Consider the following 15,746-nt stretch of genomic DNA (forward strand, 5'->3'; position numbering starts at 1 on the left):
TTTAAACCTGAAAAGATGAAAATTATACATGTGTTCTCTGACCACATCAGAATTAAGTTAGAAATCAAGAATAGTAAGGTATCTAAAATAAAAAATAAATCTGGATATTAAAGAATCCAATTTTAAGTAATTCATGAGTCAAAAATGAAATCACAAAGGAAATTCCAAAATATTTTAAGTGAATAACAAAATATACATATCAAAATTCATGGGCTGCAACTAAAGCAGTACTTAGAAGGAAACAACGTTCTAAATGCTTATGTTAGAAAAGAAGATCTAAAATCAGTGAGTTAAGATTTTAAGCTACCTTAAAAAGAAGAGCAAAGTAAGCCCCCCAAAATAGAAGGAACAACATAATAAAAAGGAGAAATTCACAAATTAGGAAACAGACATTTGAGAAAATCTGGTTCTTTAAAAAGATCACAAAATTGACGATGTAGCTAGACTGATCAAGAAAAAAAGATACCAAAGATACCACAAATAACCAATGTCAGAAATTAAAGAGGGGTTATTATTATACATCATACAGACATTAAAATAAGAGAATACTTTGAACAACTTTATATCAAAAAATTGACAAATTGAGATGAACAATACAACTTACCAAACTGACATAAGAAGAAACTGGAAGCATAAAGATCACAAGGAAAAAAGTAAAACTGCCCCTACTTGCAGATTTTTTAAACAGATTTCATGCAGTTTGTTTACAAAGATAATCTCATGAAATATATGAAATAATTACTAGAATTAAAAATGAATTTAACAGGACTTCCCTGGTGGTCCAGTGGTTAAGAATCCGCCTGCCAATGCAGGGGACATGCGTTCAATCCTTGCTCCAGGAAGATCCCACATGCCACGGAGCAACTAAGCCCGAGCCACAACTACTGAGCCCACATGCCACAACTACTGAAGTCTGTGCGCCTAGAGCCAGCGCTCCGCAACAAAAGAAGCCATTGCAATGAGAAGCCCAAGCACCACAACGAAGAGTAGCCCCCTCTCTCTGCAACTAGAGAAAGCCCGCACACAGCAAAGACCCAATGCAGCCAATAAACAAATAAATAAATAAAACAAAACAAAACAAAAAATGAATTTAGCAAGTGACAGGATATAAGGTTAAAATACAAAAATCAATTGTATTCTTAGCTACTAGCAACATGCAACTAGAAAATGAACTGATAAAAATAACAGCATTTCCAATAACAAAAAACACAGGAACCTAGGAACAAATCTAGGAACCTAGAAACAAATCTAACAAAAGCCATCCAACACTTTTACAATGAAAACTACAATACACTGGCGAGAGAAACTGAAGAAGACTTAAATAAATGGAAAAATATAACATGCTCATAAATCAGAAAACGCAATATTGTTAAAGTAGCAATTCTCCCTAAATCAACCTACAGATTCAATATATATACCAATCAATACTCCAGCATGCTTCTTTTTATAGAATTAACAAACTGATCGTAGAATTTATATAAAAAGGCAAAGAAAATGTAACAGCTGAAACAATCTTGAAAAAACAACAAAGTTAGATGATTTACCTTACCTGATTTCAAGACTTACTCTAATGCTACAGTCTCAAAACAGTTTAGTATTGGCAAAAAGATAAACATACACATTAATGGAACAGAACAATGAAAGTTCAGAAACAGACCCACACCTATATACGTTCAACTGATTTTTGACAAAGGTGCCAAGGCAATTAAATAGGGAGAGGACAGTCTTTTCAACAACTGGATACACAAATGGAAAGAAATTAATATTAACTTCTACAACACACCATACGTAAATTAACTCTAAATGAGCCATAGACCTGAATGTAAAACCTTTAAAACTTCTGGAAGGAAACATAGGAGAAAATCTTTGCAATTCGGGATGGCAAAGTTTTCTTAAATAGAATACAAAAAGCATGAAACATAAAAGGAAAAAATAAAATTTTTATTATTTTTAATGATAAATTTAAAACTTTTGCTCTTCAAAAGATACCATTAGGAAAATGAAATCCAAACCACTGACTTAACAAAATATTCAAGACACATATAACAAAGGAGCTGTCTTCAGAAAATATTTTTTAAAAACTAAATTATACAATTTTAGTGAGACAAAACTTTTTTTTTTTTTCCCGGTGGCAAAAGACACGAACAGACACTTGACAAAAGACGATATATGAATGGCCAATAAGCACATGAACAGATGTTTTACATCATTATTCATCAGGAAAAAGCTAATTAAAACCACAATGAAACACCATTATACACCCATTAAATTAGCTAAAATTAGAGACTTAGCCTCATACACTGCTGGTAGGATTGTAAAAAAATACCACCAATTTGGAAAACAGACAATATCTTAAAAAGTTAAACATACTACTGACATATGACTCAATCAACCTAAGATGGTAAATACCATCTTAAAAAATAAATACTGTTAAGTATTTATCAAGAGAAACAAAAATATTTTTCCACACAGAGACTTGCACATGAATGTTTCTGGCAGTTTTACTGTAATATCCCCACAATGAAAATGACCCAGATGTCCCTCAAGGTAGATGGCTAAACGAATTATAGTATATCCATAATGGAATTCTGTTTAGCAATAAAAACTATTTTTCACTCAAAATCATTATTCTGAGAGAAAGAAATTATGCAAAAAGAGGGCACAGTGTCTGATTTCATTTATATAAAATCCTTGAACATGCAAACCACTGTACAGTGATAGAAAACAGGTCAGTGGGTGTCTGGGGACAGGAGTGGAGGGAGGAATGAATTGCAAAGGGACATGAAAAAACTTTTGGGAGAGATGGAAATGCTATCTTGATTGTGGTGACAGTTTCATGGGTACTTACATATGCCAAAGCTGAAGATATTATATATTTTAAATAAATGCAGTCTATTGTACTTTAATTATACCTCAATGAAGGTTTTGGCCCTGGAGTAACTGGCAGTCCTCCAAGGCCAAAACCCACCCCAAAACGGGAACAATGTCTACTAGAAAGACTTGATAGTATCAACAGGCCAATAAGAGTCAAATCCAATGTGATTCCTCTTAGGAAACTATCCTCAAATTTCTTAACTGTCAACGTAGGACTCAGACATACCGACCTCCCTGCTCATCAATAAGCACAAGTATAGTAAAAAAAAAAAAAAAAAAATCAACAGTTTCTATGATCTGCATGATTAACACCCTGGGGATTAAGTCAACGTGGATAGGGAATCCCTCCCTCCAGCTCTCTTATTTTTAAAGGACTCAACAAAAACAATTCTCAAGTATTTTATACTACCCATCAACTTAGGGCATTTGGTTACTTGTTAAAAACCAGATTCATCTCAAACTTCTCTTTCCACAACCTTCTCTTACTTTATAACAAGAAAAAGCTTTTGGCTCAAACAATGACTATCATAATTGTAGTGACTTTAAAATAATTTGTTGTGTCTTGGCTTCTGATGACAAAGATGAAAAGTTTAATCTATTTTCAACTCCTTTCTAAGACCTACCAAGAATTTTTAAGAGCCCCTAGTTCATTCTCTAGGTGCAAATACTTTCGTTTCACTAGAAAAGTATAAGTTCATCTCAGTATCTTTGCAGCCTTTTTTAATCTACCCAATCCTTAAATACTGATATTTTCCACGGTTTCATCCTCTACTCTTCTAGTCTCATTTCTCATCAATGATCCTCAAACTTCACAATCTCCTAGGAGGCCAGTTAAAAATAAGGATTCTGATGTCCTAATCCCAATGATTCTGATTCTGATTAATAGATGAGGGCCCATTAATCTTCACATTTCTTAACAATTACCCACTTGCTATTTCATTAAATCCTTTTACCCGTTCACATTCTGTTCTTTCTTCTGAAAACAAAACAAAACAAAAGAAAAATTAAAAAAAAACAAAACCCTTTCCTTCTGGCTTTCTGCATTATTCCCTGACTTTCAGGTCTGTTTAGAAGTGATCTGCTCTGGCAACCCTTCCTTTCCAAATATCACTCCCCTTCCCCAAAGGCTATATTAAATTCCTGTTTAAAACCATTTCATTACATTGTATTGTGTTGATCTCCTTGCCTAAGTCTGTTAGATTGTTCTGTGTTTTTCATGTCTGTGTAGCTAACCTACCACAGAGCTGGCACAAAGCAGATATTTAGTAAATATTATATGAATGAATTAATCCCGTCCAATGAGTATCTCCTTAACAAGAATCTTTTTTTGTATTAACAAATATGGAAAAGCTTAGTAAATTCATTATACAATATAATAAACCAGTCTTGAAGCCAAGTAATTTGAAAATATAAGGATTTCTTACAGTCATTTTTATCGGTCCTTCCCAAGTTCATCAACATATTTTTGAGTACATATTCGATGTCTAAAGAAATACAGGGCTACACTGAGTCACACATTCCATTTTTATTATAAGTCGTACTTTTTTTTTTGCAAGCTAAGTTTTCCTCTCCCACACCAGGATTAAAGCTTCACTGTCCAATCGGGTGGCCACTAGCCACAGGTGGCTATGTAAATTTAAATTAATTCAAATACAATTTAAAATTCAGTTCTTCACTGACACAAGCCACATTTCAAGCGCCCAAAAGCCATACGTGGCTAGTGGCTACAGTACTGGACAGTGCGGATACAGAACATTTTCATCATCAAAGAAGTTCTATTGGACAGCGCTGGCGACACAATTATAAATGGATCGCACAAAACCTCACTTACTTCTTAGCTCCCACGATCCTCGTGCTCCTCTGCTGCTTAAAAGATGTGGGTCCCGGGGTCTAGCAAATTGCAAGCACATGAGTGAATGCTAGGGGCCTCTGAACCTTGACCACAAAAAGACGAATCCCCCTGTGCCAAGAAATGAAGCTCTCCCGGGGCTACTCCTCCAAACGCAAGAAGGCAAGACTTTAGGAAAAGTGTGCCGCCCTATCTTCCTACGGGGTCAAGGCAGGTGACAACACTACAGCCTTCATCTCCCCCATTCTCAAAGCCCTGTCCTAGAAAGAGGCTCTAAAAGGGAGACAGAAAGAGAGGACAACGGATATGGGAGGCACTGGAGATGTAAAAGGAATAGAGACTAACGGCAATCTGACGAGGAACTGAGTCCAAGGGGGTGGGAAACCGGCTGCAGAAAGTGGGGGAAAAACGAGGGGGTGGTAGATCTGACCTAGAAGGGTGGGGCCTACGATGGGCTCTGATAAAACCAACTCTGAGCAGGGGACAAAAGCGAGGGACCGCGTTGTGGCGGGCTCGACAGCGCTACCTCTAAAGCGTAACGGTCGAACCGAGAAACTCACAGCGGGCACTGCACCGAGTCTGGAAGACATCACTCCCTCTCCACGCCTAACAAATTCACCCAAGGGCTCCGGCCAGATCAACGCCACTTCCGCTCTCCTCTCCGCTCCCGGATGTGGAGTAGGCGCCGCGAGCCCGCTGCCGAACGTCTACTTCCGCCTAGCAGCTTCCGAGGGGGCTGCGGCAGGGGCGAGTCACGTGACTAGCCCCCCACCCCCCCCGCCCCGCGCACGCTTCCTCGGAGACCCCGCCCCGGGAGTGCGCTGTGGGACCCGGGAAATTGGGGGTGGGGTTTGGAGCCTCAGTGTGACCTCAGAGTCCGTCCCTGTCGTTGCCTCAGTTTGCACGACCCCTCCTGCCCCTCCACGCTCCCCATGCTCCACCCGGCACGACGAGAGGTCTTTCTAAATGCACAGGAAGGTCAATCAGTGCCCCTTTATTTATCTTAGGGAAATGACAGACCCATTCCCGCCCTCCCTCCCCCCAGGTAGAGAGACGTGGAAGCTCTTTCATTGCTGAGGGCGCAGGAAGTGGAGGCCGTGGCTGAGCAGGAAAGAAGCCAGGAAGGGCAGCTCGGTGGAGACTTGAGGGAGGCAGTGGATAATGGGGGCGGGTCTCTTCCCATCTTCTAGCGTCAGGCCTCCAAACTGGCCCTCCTTTGGGGTTTTTTGGTGTGGTCTCTAGGAGGCATGTTTGAGTTACTCTTGAAATCTTTACCCAAACTATCTGGGCCTCTCCCTAGGGAAGCTGTACTTGAGTCTCTCCTGGAGGGGACTGTGGTGGCTCCTCTCAGAGGGACTTTGTGCACTCCTTTCAGAATGACTGTGTCTACTCCTCTCAGAGGGCCTGTGCTGTCTTCTCTCAGAAGCGCTGTGTCCTCTCCTCTCAGAGGGACTGCGACGGATTTTCTCAAAAAGACTGCGATTGCTCCTCTCCAAGGGACTGTGACACCTCCTCTCAGAGGGACTGCGACACCTCCTCTCAGAGGGACTGCGACACCTCCTCTCAGAGGGACTGCGACATCTCCTCTCAGAGGGACTGCGACACCTCCTCTCAGAGGGACTGCGACACCTCCTCTCAGAGGGACTGTGACATCTCCTCTCAGAGGGACTGTGATGACCCTTCTCAGAGGCACTGTGGTGGCTCCTCTCAGAGGCACTGAGATGACCCCTCCCAGAGGCGCTGCGGTGGCCCCTCCCAGAGGCGCTGCGATGACCCCTCTCAGAGGCACTGAGATGACCCCTCTCAGAGGCGCTGCGGTGGCCCCTCTCAGAGGCGCTGCGATGACCCCTCTCAGAGGCACTGAGATGACCCCTCTCAGAGGCGCTGCGGTGGCCCCTCCCAGAGGCGCTGCGATGACCCCTCTCAGAGGCACTGAGATGACCCCTCTCAGAGGCGCTGCGGTGGCCCCTCCCAGAGGCGCTGCGATGACCCCTCTCAGAGGCACTGAGATGACCCCTCTCAGAGGCGCTGCGGTGGCCCCTCTCAGAGGCGCTGCGATGACCCCTCTCAGAGGCGCTGCGATGACCCCTCTCAGAGGCGCTGAGATGACCCCTCTCAGGGGCGCTGAGATGACCCCTCTCAGAGGCACTGAGATGACCCCTCTCAGGGGCGCTGCGGTGACCCCTCTCAGAGGCACTGAGATGACCCGTCTCAGGGGCGCTGCGGTGGCCCCTCTCAGAGGCGCTGCGGTGGCTCCTCTCAGAGGCACTGAGATGACCCCTCTCAGAGGCGCTGAGATGACCCCTCTCAGAGGCGCTGCGGTGGCTCCTCTCAGGGGCGCTGCGGTGGCCCCTCTCAGGGGCGCTACGGTGGCCCCTCCCAGAGGCGCTGCGATGACCCCTCTCAGAGGCGCTGCGGTGGCCCCTCTCAAAGGGACTATATTGGCTCCTTCCAGAAGAATTACACGGGGTTCCTCCCCTACAGAAACTATGGTGATTTCGTTCCTTGTGTGTGGGTTTCTCTTTAAGTTGACTGTGTGAGGTTCTCTTCATAAGGGAACCATGTAAGAATCTCCCTCCAGCATGAACTCTGGTTCCCGATTTGGAGTTCTTGGATTCCTGGCTAGAGATTTCATTTCTTTTAAAGTTTTTCTTAACTCTGCTGCTACTGTCGTTTTGAACAGGACCCAAAGGCTGGCTGCTTGAGGTGTTTTTGAGAGTGGTACTTCTTTGGGAAACTATGGGCATGGGCAGCTGTATAGGTCTGGATTGGAAAGAGCTATCTCTTGGTTGTTGAGCTGATCTGAATTGGTCTGTTTCTCCCCACAGTGTGCTCTCCTGCTTAGTGGTTGAGTTTGTTGGCCTTAGCTTGAGAGTTGGCATCCTGTGTCCTTTGATGTCTCTTGATAAGCAATAGTCTCTGGCTTTTTGTTTTGGATGGTAGTTTTTGCTTGACCAGTAATGGTCTGGCCTTGTCCTGTCCTCAGGCTTCTGCCCAACCAAAGCCATAATTCTGTGTGCTGTCTGGAATGCCTGCTTTAGGCCCTGAAAAAGCAGTTGAATGAATTTTGGTTGGGAGGATTTATTCGGTTGTCTTTTTAAAGAGGCGGTACTTGTCTGAGATGTTCCACTCCTCTTCCTTCTTAACTGGCTTGGTAATTCGCTAGAGGAACTCTGTATTATGGCTCTACCATTTGTGTAGAACTTTGTGTTTTGTGTTCTAACTCCCCTGGGGATTCTTTTCATTAGATATTTTGAATCATGGGTCTTTTTGGTTCTCACTTTAGCCCACTTTTCATCCTGATTGCTTTCAGAGTCACCCTCTGATAGAGAGTGAACTTGAGTGAATTCATAGTGTCCAGGCTCTCTAATTTCTGTCTTTTCTACTAGGCCAGGGCTGCCACCTTGCCTTCGCTTGATGTGGACTTGTATAGGAGCAGGAGACTGGGAAGACCCAGGCTGGAAGTCTATTGTAGAAGTAGGACTTTTGGAAACTCTAGTATAGCCTTTAGCTTTCCTTAGTGATGTTGATCTAAGGCTCTTTGGTGTGATGGATCTATCTCTTCTATGATACTTTGGGACTTGGGGTCTTTTCCCAGTTCTCAGCCTAAAGCCAAGGTGCAACCTAATCTCTCCATGGCCTTCAGGAGTGCTTACAAGGTGAAGCTGTGGATAGATAAGAAGGTATGGCCCAAAAGTGGCCTGTAATTTATGACAGCAATTAAATCCTGAACATCGGCCACACTGTAGGCAGATAGGGTATTTTAGGACCAGACCTGAAGCTAAAGGTGGAGGTACATTGGGGGGTATTTGACTCCTTAACAGTTTTGCTGCTATTTTTAGCTGCAGATCTTGTAGCAGCTGGAACTGTTCTGAGAAGTCAGTCTTGGCCTGGGAAAGATAACTTGGCTTCAGGGAGTGTTGGGACTCAAAAATCCTTGTTTGTGAATCACTCTGTGAGTTCTCACTCTCTTCCACTGGAACAGAATCTCTCCTAGCAAAATATATGTTGAAGGAAGACTCTGACTTTGCTGGGGCAGGAAGCTGACTCTCTGTACATGAAACAGGCATGTGCTGAATGACTTCCTGGGATATATCACAGGGCTTTGAGTTTGTTTTCTTTATTCTCCTTCTAGTCCCAGAGTAGTGCTGTATTATGGAGGACATGGAGCCACGTGTCCACATCCTTAAGGCCATTCTTTTCTCATGACCATGGCATGAAGTATGTCTCTGAATGTAGTTTTTGACCACTGAAGGCTGAGAAATAGTACTTTGATCCTTCTCAGGCAGACTCTGGGAAAACTCCATCAGTTCAGCTGGAACCCCAAATAAATTCTGAATAGATTGACAGGTATCTGCAGTGGCTCTTTCTGTTAAAAATGTTTGAGAATAAAGCTTCCTTTCCATGGTGGTCCCCAAGACATTCCCCAGCGTTAGCATATTGGAGAGATATTTTCTAGGTAGTCGCTGCCTCCAGGAGTGACTCTCCCAGACATTCCGTTGCCTGCCCAGGACAGGCCAGGAAAGGCCTCTTTGAGCCCCTAATCCTGTCTGGAAGGACCTAGATGGTGATCTCCAGTTTTGTGGTGGACCTTGCGAGGGGCTCTGGAGTGAGCTCCCTGACTCCTCCACCTGTTTCCTCTTAATCCTTTCATTAGATATGACATCCACTCCTGGGATCTCAGAATTTGGGTTTTTTACAGTGTTAGCTGTCTTATCAGAGGATTGGTTATGAAGGGATAAGGGAAGGGTTGAAGATGGTACCATAGCAAGGTCTATAAAAGACTCCTCAGGCGATTGTACCATAGCAAGGTCTATAAAAGACTCTTCAGGCCACAAAATACCTGTCCCGAGGTTTTTTATACCCAATGCTCTTGATACTTCTGGCATCTCAGAATCCCAAAGACCTAATTCAGATGTTCTAACAGAGCTTGAGATGAGTGAGTCTGAGGAGTTGTGTAGAAACCTAGAGAAATAATTCCCTATTTGTAATTCCTCTGATGATGATCTCTCCTCAGAGTCCTCCTTCTGACACGCCTGTCCTAGATTCAGATCCTCAGATTCCATGACTTGAAGAGGCCCTGTTTTTATCCTTATAGATTTCACAGCCTGAAGCCCTTGTTTATGAGTCAATACTGTAGGTTCCTTGAGTGCAGATATTGGCTGTGAGGTTAGTTCTGCAGACTTCACTTCACTATTTGGCCTTGGAGTTAATTCTACAGGTTCTACTGGTTCTTGAAGATGTGGCCTTGGGGGTAAATCCAAACAATCTGTTGCTTTAAGCCCCAATCCTGGGGTTATTCCTATTGGTTCTATAATCTGAGGAAATGGCCCTGGTGCTAATTCCTCAGATTTTACAATTTGAAGTGGTGGCCCCACAGTCTTCACAATTTGAAACCCTGTCAAATTCATTCTTTCCAAAGTTTGGTGCTTTGGTTCTGTGCTTAATTTCTTAGATTTTGCATTTTGCAAACTTATCCCTGAGGTAAACTCTGAAGGTCTCACATCTTGTAATTTTGAAGTCAACTCAGCATTGTCTACCACTTGAGAGTTGGGCCCTGATGTTAATGTCACAGACTTCACAACTTGAAATGGTGGCCCAGGAGTCACTTTCACAGATTCAATAACTTTGAGGGGAGCTACTGGATTTACCCCTGTTGCTCGAGCAACATGAAGCTGTGTCTTTGTAGATTTTGTGACTTGATCTGGTAACTTTGAACTAATCCTTGTAAATTCTGTAATTTGACCCAGTCGTCCTGGGGCTGTTTCTGAATATTTCATACTTTGATTCTGTGACTGTATTAGCCTCATTGATCTCTCCCCTTGCTGCCATGTCTCAGTGGTGACCTCTACAGATTCTGTGTGTCCCACAACTTGACCTGTTTGCTTTGGGGACAACTGTAAAGGTTCTTCCCTCAGGAATTGCTTAGAGGTCAAACCCACAAATCCAGGAACTTGATATCTTAGCCCTTCTGTCATCTCTGAAGATTCTGGGACATCATGTAATGACTTTGTAATCAGTGCTATAGATTCTTCCCTTTGTGGTCTTTTCTCAGAGATCATCTCCACAAATTCTCGGGCTTGAGGATAGGGCCTTGAAGATCTCTCTGCATCAGTGACTTTACTTATTGGCTTTGGGATTGTTCCAAGAAATTCCTCCCCTTGCCACTTTCTCTTGAAGGTCAACCCCGTAGTTTCTGTAACGTGATGCTTGGGCTCTGAGGTCATCCCTTCAGATTCCACAACTTGCTGCAGTGGCCCAGTCTGTAACTCCTCCAAGTCCTTAACTTGAGGCCCTGACTGCGAGATCAACTCCAGAGTATCTGGGATTTGGTAGCTTTTCTTCAGGGTTAATGCTAAGGATTTTGAACCTTGATTCCTTAGCACTTGAGTCAGATCAACAAATTCTGGTACTTGAAGATCTAGCCCCAGAGGCATTCCTGAAGATTTCATGGCTTTATCTTTTGGCTTTGGGGTCAACTTCATAGATTTCTCTACAGTTTCTGTGCCTTGATATGCCAACCTTTGTGCCATTTTTGAAGAATCTGTGACTTGATAAGTTGGTATTGAAATCAAACTCACAGATTTAGGGACTTGATGCCTTGGCTTTGCAATCATCTCTACATGTTCTACAAACTGATACCCTGGCCTAGGGATTATCTCAGAGGAGTCTGTCATTTGAGAGCTTGTTCTTGGAGCTAGATCCTCAGATTTCACTCTTTGAAACAGTGACTCTTGTGCTAACTCCACAGATTTTATAGTTTGTTGCAGAGACACTGAAGACAATTCTGCTTGTTTTATGCATTGCGACTTTGGTTCTGGAGTAAACTCCAAATATTTCACACCTTGTTGCTGTGATTCTGGAGACAAATTTGAAAATTTAACACTGGTCAGCATTGGTCCTGGTATAAACTTCTTAGTTGACTCTGGTGCCGACACTACTGATTTCACACCTTGCAATCCTGAAGTCAACTCTTGGCAATTCATACCTTGTTGTTGGGACCCTGGTGTCAATTCTACAGATTTGACATTCTGAAGATATGGCTCTGGTGCAGAGACCTCAGATTTAACACCTTGTGACCTGAGGCATGATGATGACCCTAAAGAATTCGCACTTTGAGGTTGTGGCAATAGGTTTGACTTCATAGATTTCACATCTTGGAAACATGGCACTGATACAGACACTACAGATTTCTGCCTGAGGCAAGAAATCAATTTCTTAGAATTCACATCTTGAGGTTGTGGCTCTGGTTTCAACTCCAGAGATTTCCCATCTTGAAAACATGGCTCTGGTGCAAACATCACAGATCTTACACTATGCTGCCTGAGGTGTGAGGGCAACTCCTCAGAATTCATACCATGAAGATGTGGCCCTGGATTTACCTCCACAGATTTCACTTTTTGAAAACATGGCTCTAGTGCAAACACTTTCCATTTCAAGTTCTGCAGCTCAGAGTCTGAAATCAATTTCTTAGAATTTGTACCACAAAGCAATGGCTCTTTGTTCATCTTCACAGACTTTATATCTTCAAGCAGTTGCTCTGGTAAAAATAACATAGGTTTCATACCATTTAACTGAGGGCCCAAAGTGAACACAGACTGCACAATTTGTTGCTGTGACCCAAGGTGGTTCACCAAAAATTGGACTTCTGGAAACTTTGTCTCTGGAGTTAACTCAGAAGATTTCACACCTTGCAAATGTGGTTCCGGGTTGAACAACATAGATTTTGTACCATGAGATTCTGGCCCAGGGTTCATTTCAGAGAGTTTCTTGCCTTGCATCTGTGGCCCTGGATTAGACTTTATAGAATTTATGTATTGAAGTTCTGACCCTGAATTCAACCCAGTAGAATTCACACCTTGCAGCTGTGGGCCAGAGTTGAACTTTGTTGAGGTTATACCTTGAGACTTTGTCCCTGGTGTCAGTTCACATTTTACATCTTGTAAATGCTGCACAGGATTGAACATAACAGATTTTATACCTTGAAATTCTGGCCCAGGATTCAAATCAGAAGATCTCATACCTTTACATTTTGTCCCTGAAGTTAACTCAAGAGATTTTACACTTATCAAGCCTGGCCCAAGTTTGCCCTTCATAGAATTTAAACATTGTAATTTTGGCTCTAGATTCAACTCAGAAGACTTTACACACTGCATCTGTAGCCCAGGTTTACATTCTGTAGGTGCTACCCTTAGAAACTTTGACTCTGGACCTAATTCAGATTTCAGACCTTGGCCGTGTGGTCCGGGGTTGAACACCATAGATGTCTCACATTGATTCTCTTTGCATGGATTCACATCAGATCCCATATCTTGACGTTTGTTCCCTGATGTCAACTCAAGGGATTTTATACCTTGCAAGGGTGGCCCACATTTGCAACCCATAGAATCTAAACATTGTAATTTTGGCTCTGGATTCAACTCAGAAGACTTTGCACACTGCATCTGTGGCCCAGGGTTGCATTCTGTGGGTGCTACACTTAGAAATTTTGACTCTGGACTCAATTCAGATTTCAGACCTTGGCCATGTGGTCCAGAGTTGTACACCATAGATGTCTCACATAGATTCTTTGTGCGTGGATTCACTTCAGATTCCATATCTTGACATTTGTTCCCTGATGTCAACTCAAGGGATTTTACACCTTGCAAGGGTGGCCCACATTTGCAACCCATAGAATCTAAACATTGTAATTTTGGCTCCGGATTCAATTCAAAAGACTTTGCACACTGCATCTGTAGCCCAGGGTTGCATTCTGTAGGTGCAACACTTAGAAACTTTGACCCTGGACTCAATTCAGATTTCAGACCTTGGCAATGTGGTCCAGGGTTGAACACCATAGATGTCTCACATCGATTCTCTGTGCCTGGATTTGCCTCAGATCCCATATCTTGACATTTTTTCCCTGAAGTCAACTCAAAAGATTTTGCTCCTTGCAAGTGTGGTCTATGTTGGCACCCCGTAGAATCTAAACATTGTAGTTTTGGCTCTGGATTCAATTCAAAAGACTTTGCACACTGCATCTGTAGCCCAGGGTTGCATTCTGTAGGTGCTACACTTAAACACTTTGACCCTGGACTCAATTCAGATTTCAGACCTTGGCAATGTGGTCCAGGGTTAAACACCATAGATGTCTCACTTTGAATCTCTATCCCTGAATTTAACTTAGAAGACTTCATGCCTTGAAGTTTTGAAACTGAAGTTAATTCAGAAGAGTTCGTACCTTGCAAATGTGGCCCAGGATTGCATCCAGTAGAATTTGCACACTGAAGTTTTGGTTCTGAAATGAATGTGGAAGAATTCACACCTTGCAAATCTGGCCCAGTGCAGAGCAACTTAGATTTTCTACCTTGAAGCTCTGGACTAGGATCCAACTCAGAAGATTTTACATCTTGCACCTGTGACCCAGTGTTGACTGGCACATAATTTATACACTGAAGCTGTAGCCCTGGATTCAGTTCAGAGCATTTCCCACCTTGTAATTTAGGCTTATGCTTGGATTCCAGAAATTGCTCATCTGGAAGCTTCATTTCCATGCTCAACTCAGATTTTATCTCTGGCAACTGCGGCCCAGAATTGAACTCTAAAGATTGAATACCTTGAAGCCTTGTTCCCAGACAGAAGTCAGAAGATTTCACACCTTGCAACTGTTGGTCAGGATTGAATTCTGAAAATTTCACATCTTGAAGATTTGTCCCTTTGCATAATTCTGAAGATTTTATATGTTGCAAATGTGTCCCAGGATTGAACACTGTGATTTTTACATTTTGAAGCTCTGGCCATGAATTCAATTTATAAGATTTGTCATCTTGCCACTGCTTTCCAGCATTGATCTCAGACGATATTCCACTGTGAATCTTTGATTTCAAGGCCAACTCAGAGGGTTTTGCAACCTGAAATTCTAGGCCAGGGTTGGCCTCCGTAGAGTTCATTAATTGAAGTTTTATAGGCTCAGAAGATTTTGCACCTTGCAACTTTGCCACAGGGTTGAATTCCATAGATTTCACACCTTCAAGGTGTGCCTCTGCTCTCAACATAGACAATTTCCTATCTTGTAACTGCGGAGCTGAGTTAACCCCCAAAGATTTCACATCTTGTACCTTTGTACCAAGAGTCAGTTCAAAAGGTTTCATATCTTGCCATACAGGCCTGGTGATGAATGCCACAGATTCTCCACGTTGAAGCTTTGTCTCTGGTGTTAACTCTGAGGATGTCACACCTTGCAACTGTGGAACAACAGATTTCAAATCTTGAAGCCTCCACTCTGGCATCAATTCAGATTTCCCACCCTGTCTCTGTGGTCCAGGGTTGAACTCCACTGATTTCACACCTTGAAGCTTCCTCCTCTGGGTTAAATTAGATTTCCTACCTTGTAACTTTAGTCCATTGAACTCTAAGGATTTCACATCTTGAAGCTTTGTCCCTTGAATCAACTCAGAAAGTTTTTTACTTTGTATCTGTGGTCCAGATTTGAACACCAATTTTGCTTCCTGAAGCTTTGTCCCTGGGATCACTTCAGAAGATTTCATACCTTGAAAGTGTGGTCTAGAACTTAACCCCCTAGATTTTACATCTTGAAGCTTTATACCCATAATCAGCTCAGAATATTTCATATCTTGTAAGTGTGGGCCTGAATCCAACTCTACAGATTTTACACCTGGAAATTTCCTCCCAGGAGTCAAATCAGAAGATTTCTCACCTTGTAACTTTGGACAACATTTCAGTTCTACAGTCTTCACACCTTGAAGCTTTTCGCTTGAGATAACTTCAGATGATTTTACACCCTGCAAGTGTGGTCCAGACCTGAAACTCATAGATTTTATATCTTGAAGCTTTATACCCATGATCAATTTGGAAGATTTCATATCTTGCAACTGTGGATCCGACTTGAATTCCACTGATTTCACTTTTTGAAGCTTTGTCCCCATTATCAACTCAGAAGATTTCACACCTTGCAATGGTGGCCCAGATTTGGACTTCACAGATTCCACATCTTGAAACCTTGAGTCTGAGATTAATTTAGAAG

The 15,746-nt window shown here is 42.7% G+C and overlaps 2 protein-coding genes across 7 annotated transcripts in view; both read right to left on the minus strand.

Moving 5' to 3' along the window:
* ZNF512 (zinc finger protein 512) overlaps window positions 1–5,425 on the minus strand; it is a 35,119-nt gene extending 29,694 nt beyond the window's left edge. For 2 of the 6 annotated variants that reach the window (XM_057742487.1, XM_057742486.1), the window contains exons 1-2: window positions 5,284–5,424; window positions 4,706–4,764 (exon numbers count right to left, since the gene is read on the minus strand). In XM_057742487.1, the coding sequence (XP_057598470.1) occupies window positions 4,706–4,764; window positions 5,284–5,313 (89 nt within the window). In that variant the 5' untranslated portion in view covers window positions 5,314–5,424. Of the gene's footprint in view, window positions 1–4,705; window positions 4,765–5,249 lie in introns of all 6 variants that reach the window. The other 4 variants (XM_057742492.1, XM_057742488.1, XM_057742491.1 and 1 more) reach the window with 4 other exon arrangements.
* C7H2orf16 (chromosome 7 C2orf16 homolog) overlaps window positions 5,361–15,746 on the minus strand; it is a 42,663-nt gene continuing 32,277 nt past the window's right edge. Inside the window, 10 exon segments of the mRNA XM_057743396.1 lie at window positions 5,361–5,459; window positions 5,744–5,977; window positions 5,979–6,009; window positions 6,011–11,894; window positions 12,006–12,095; window positions 12,582–12,766; window positions 13,070–13,449; window positions 13,651–13,707; window positions 13,918–14,117; window positions 14,283–15,671. Of these exon segments, the coding sequence (XP_057599379.1) occupies window positions 5,361–5,459; window positions 5,744–5,977; window positions 5,979–6,009; window positions 6,011–11,894; window positions 12,006–12,095; window positions 12,582–12,766; window positions 13,070–13,449; window positions 13,651–13,707; window positions 13,918–14,117; window positions 14,283–15,671 (8,549 nt within the window).

Source organism: Hippopotamus amphibius, chromosome 7 (assembly GCF_030028045.1).
Source record: "Hippopotamus amphibius kiboko isolate mHipAmp2 chromosome 7, mHipAmp2.hap2, whole genome shotgun sequence".
In the NCBI taxonomy this organism is placed as follows: Eukaryota; Metazoa; Chordata; class Mammalia; order Artiodactyla; family Hippopotamidae; genus Hippopotamus; species Hippopotamus amphibius.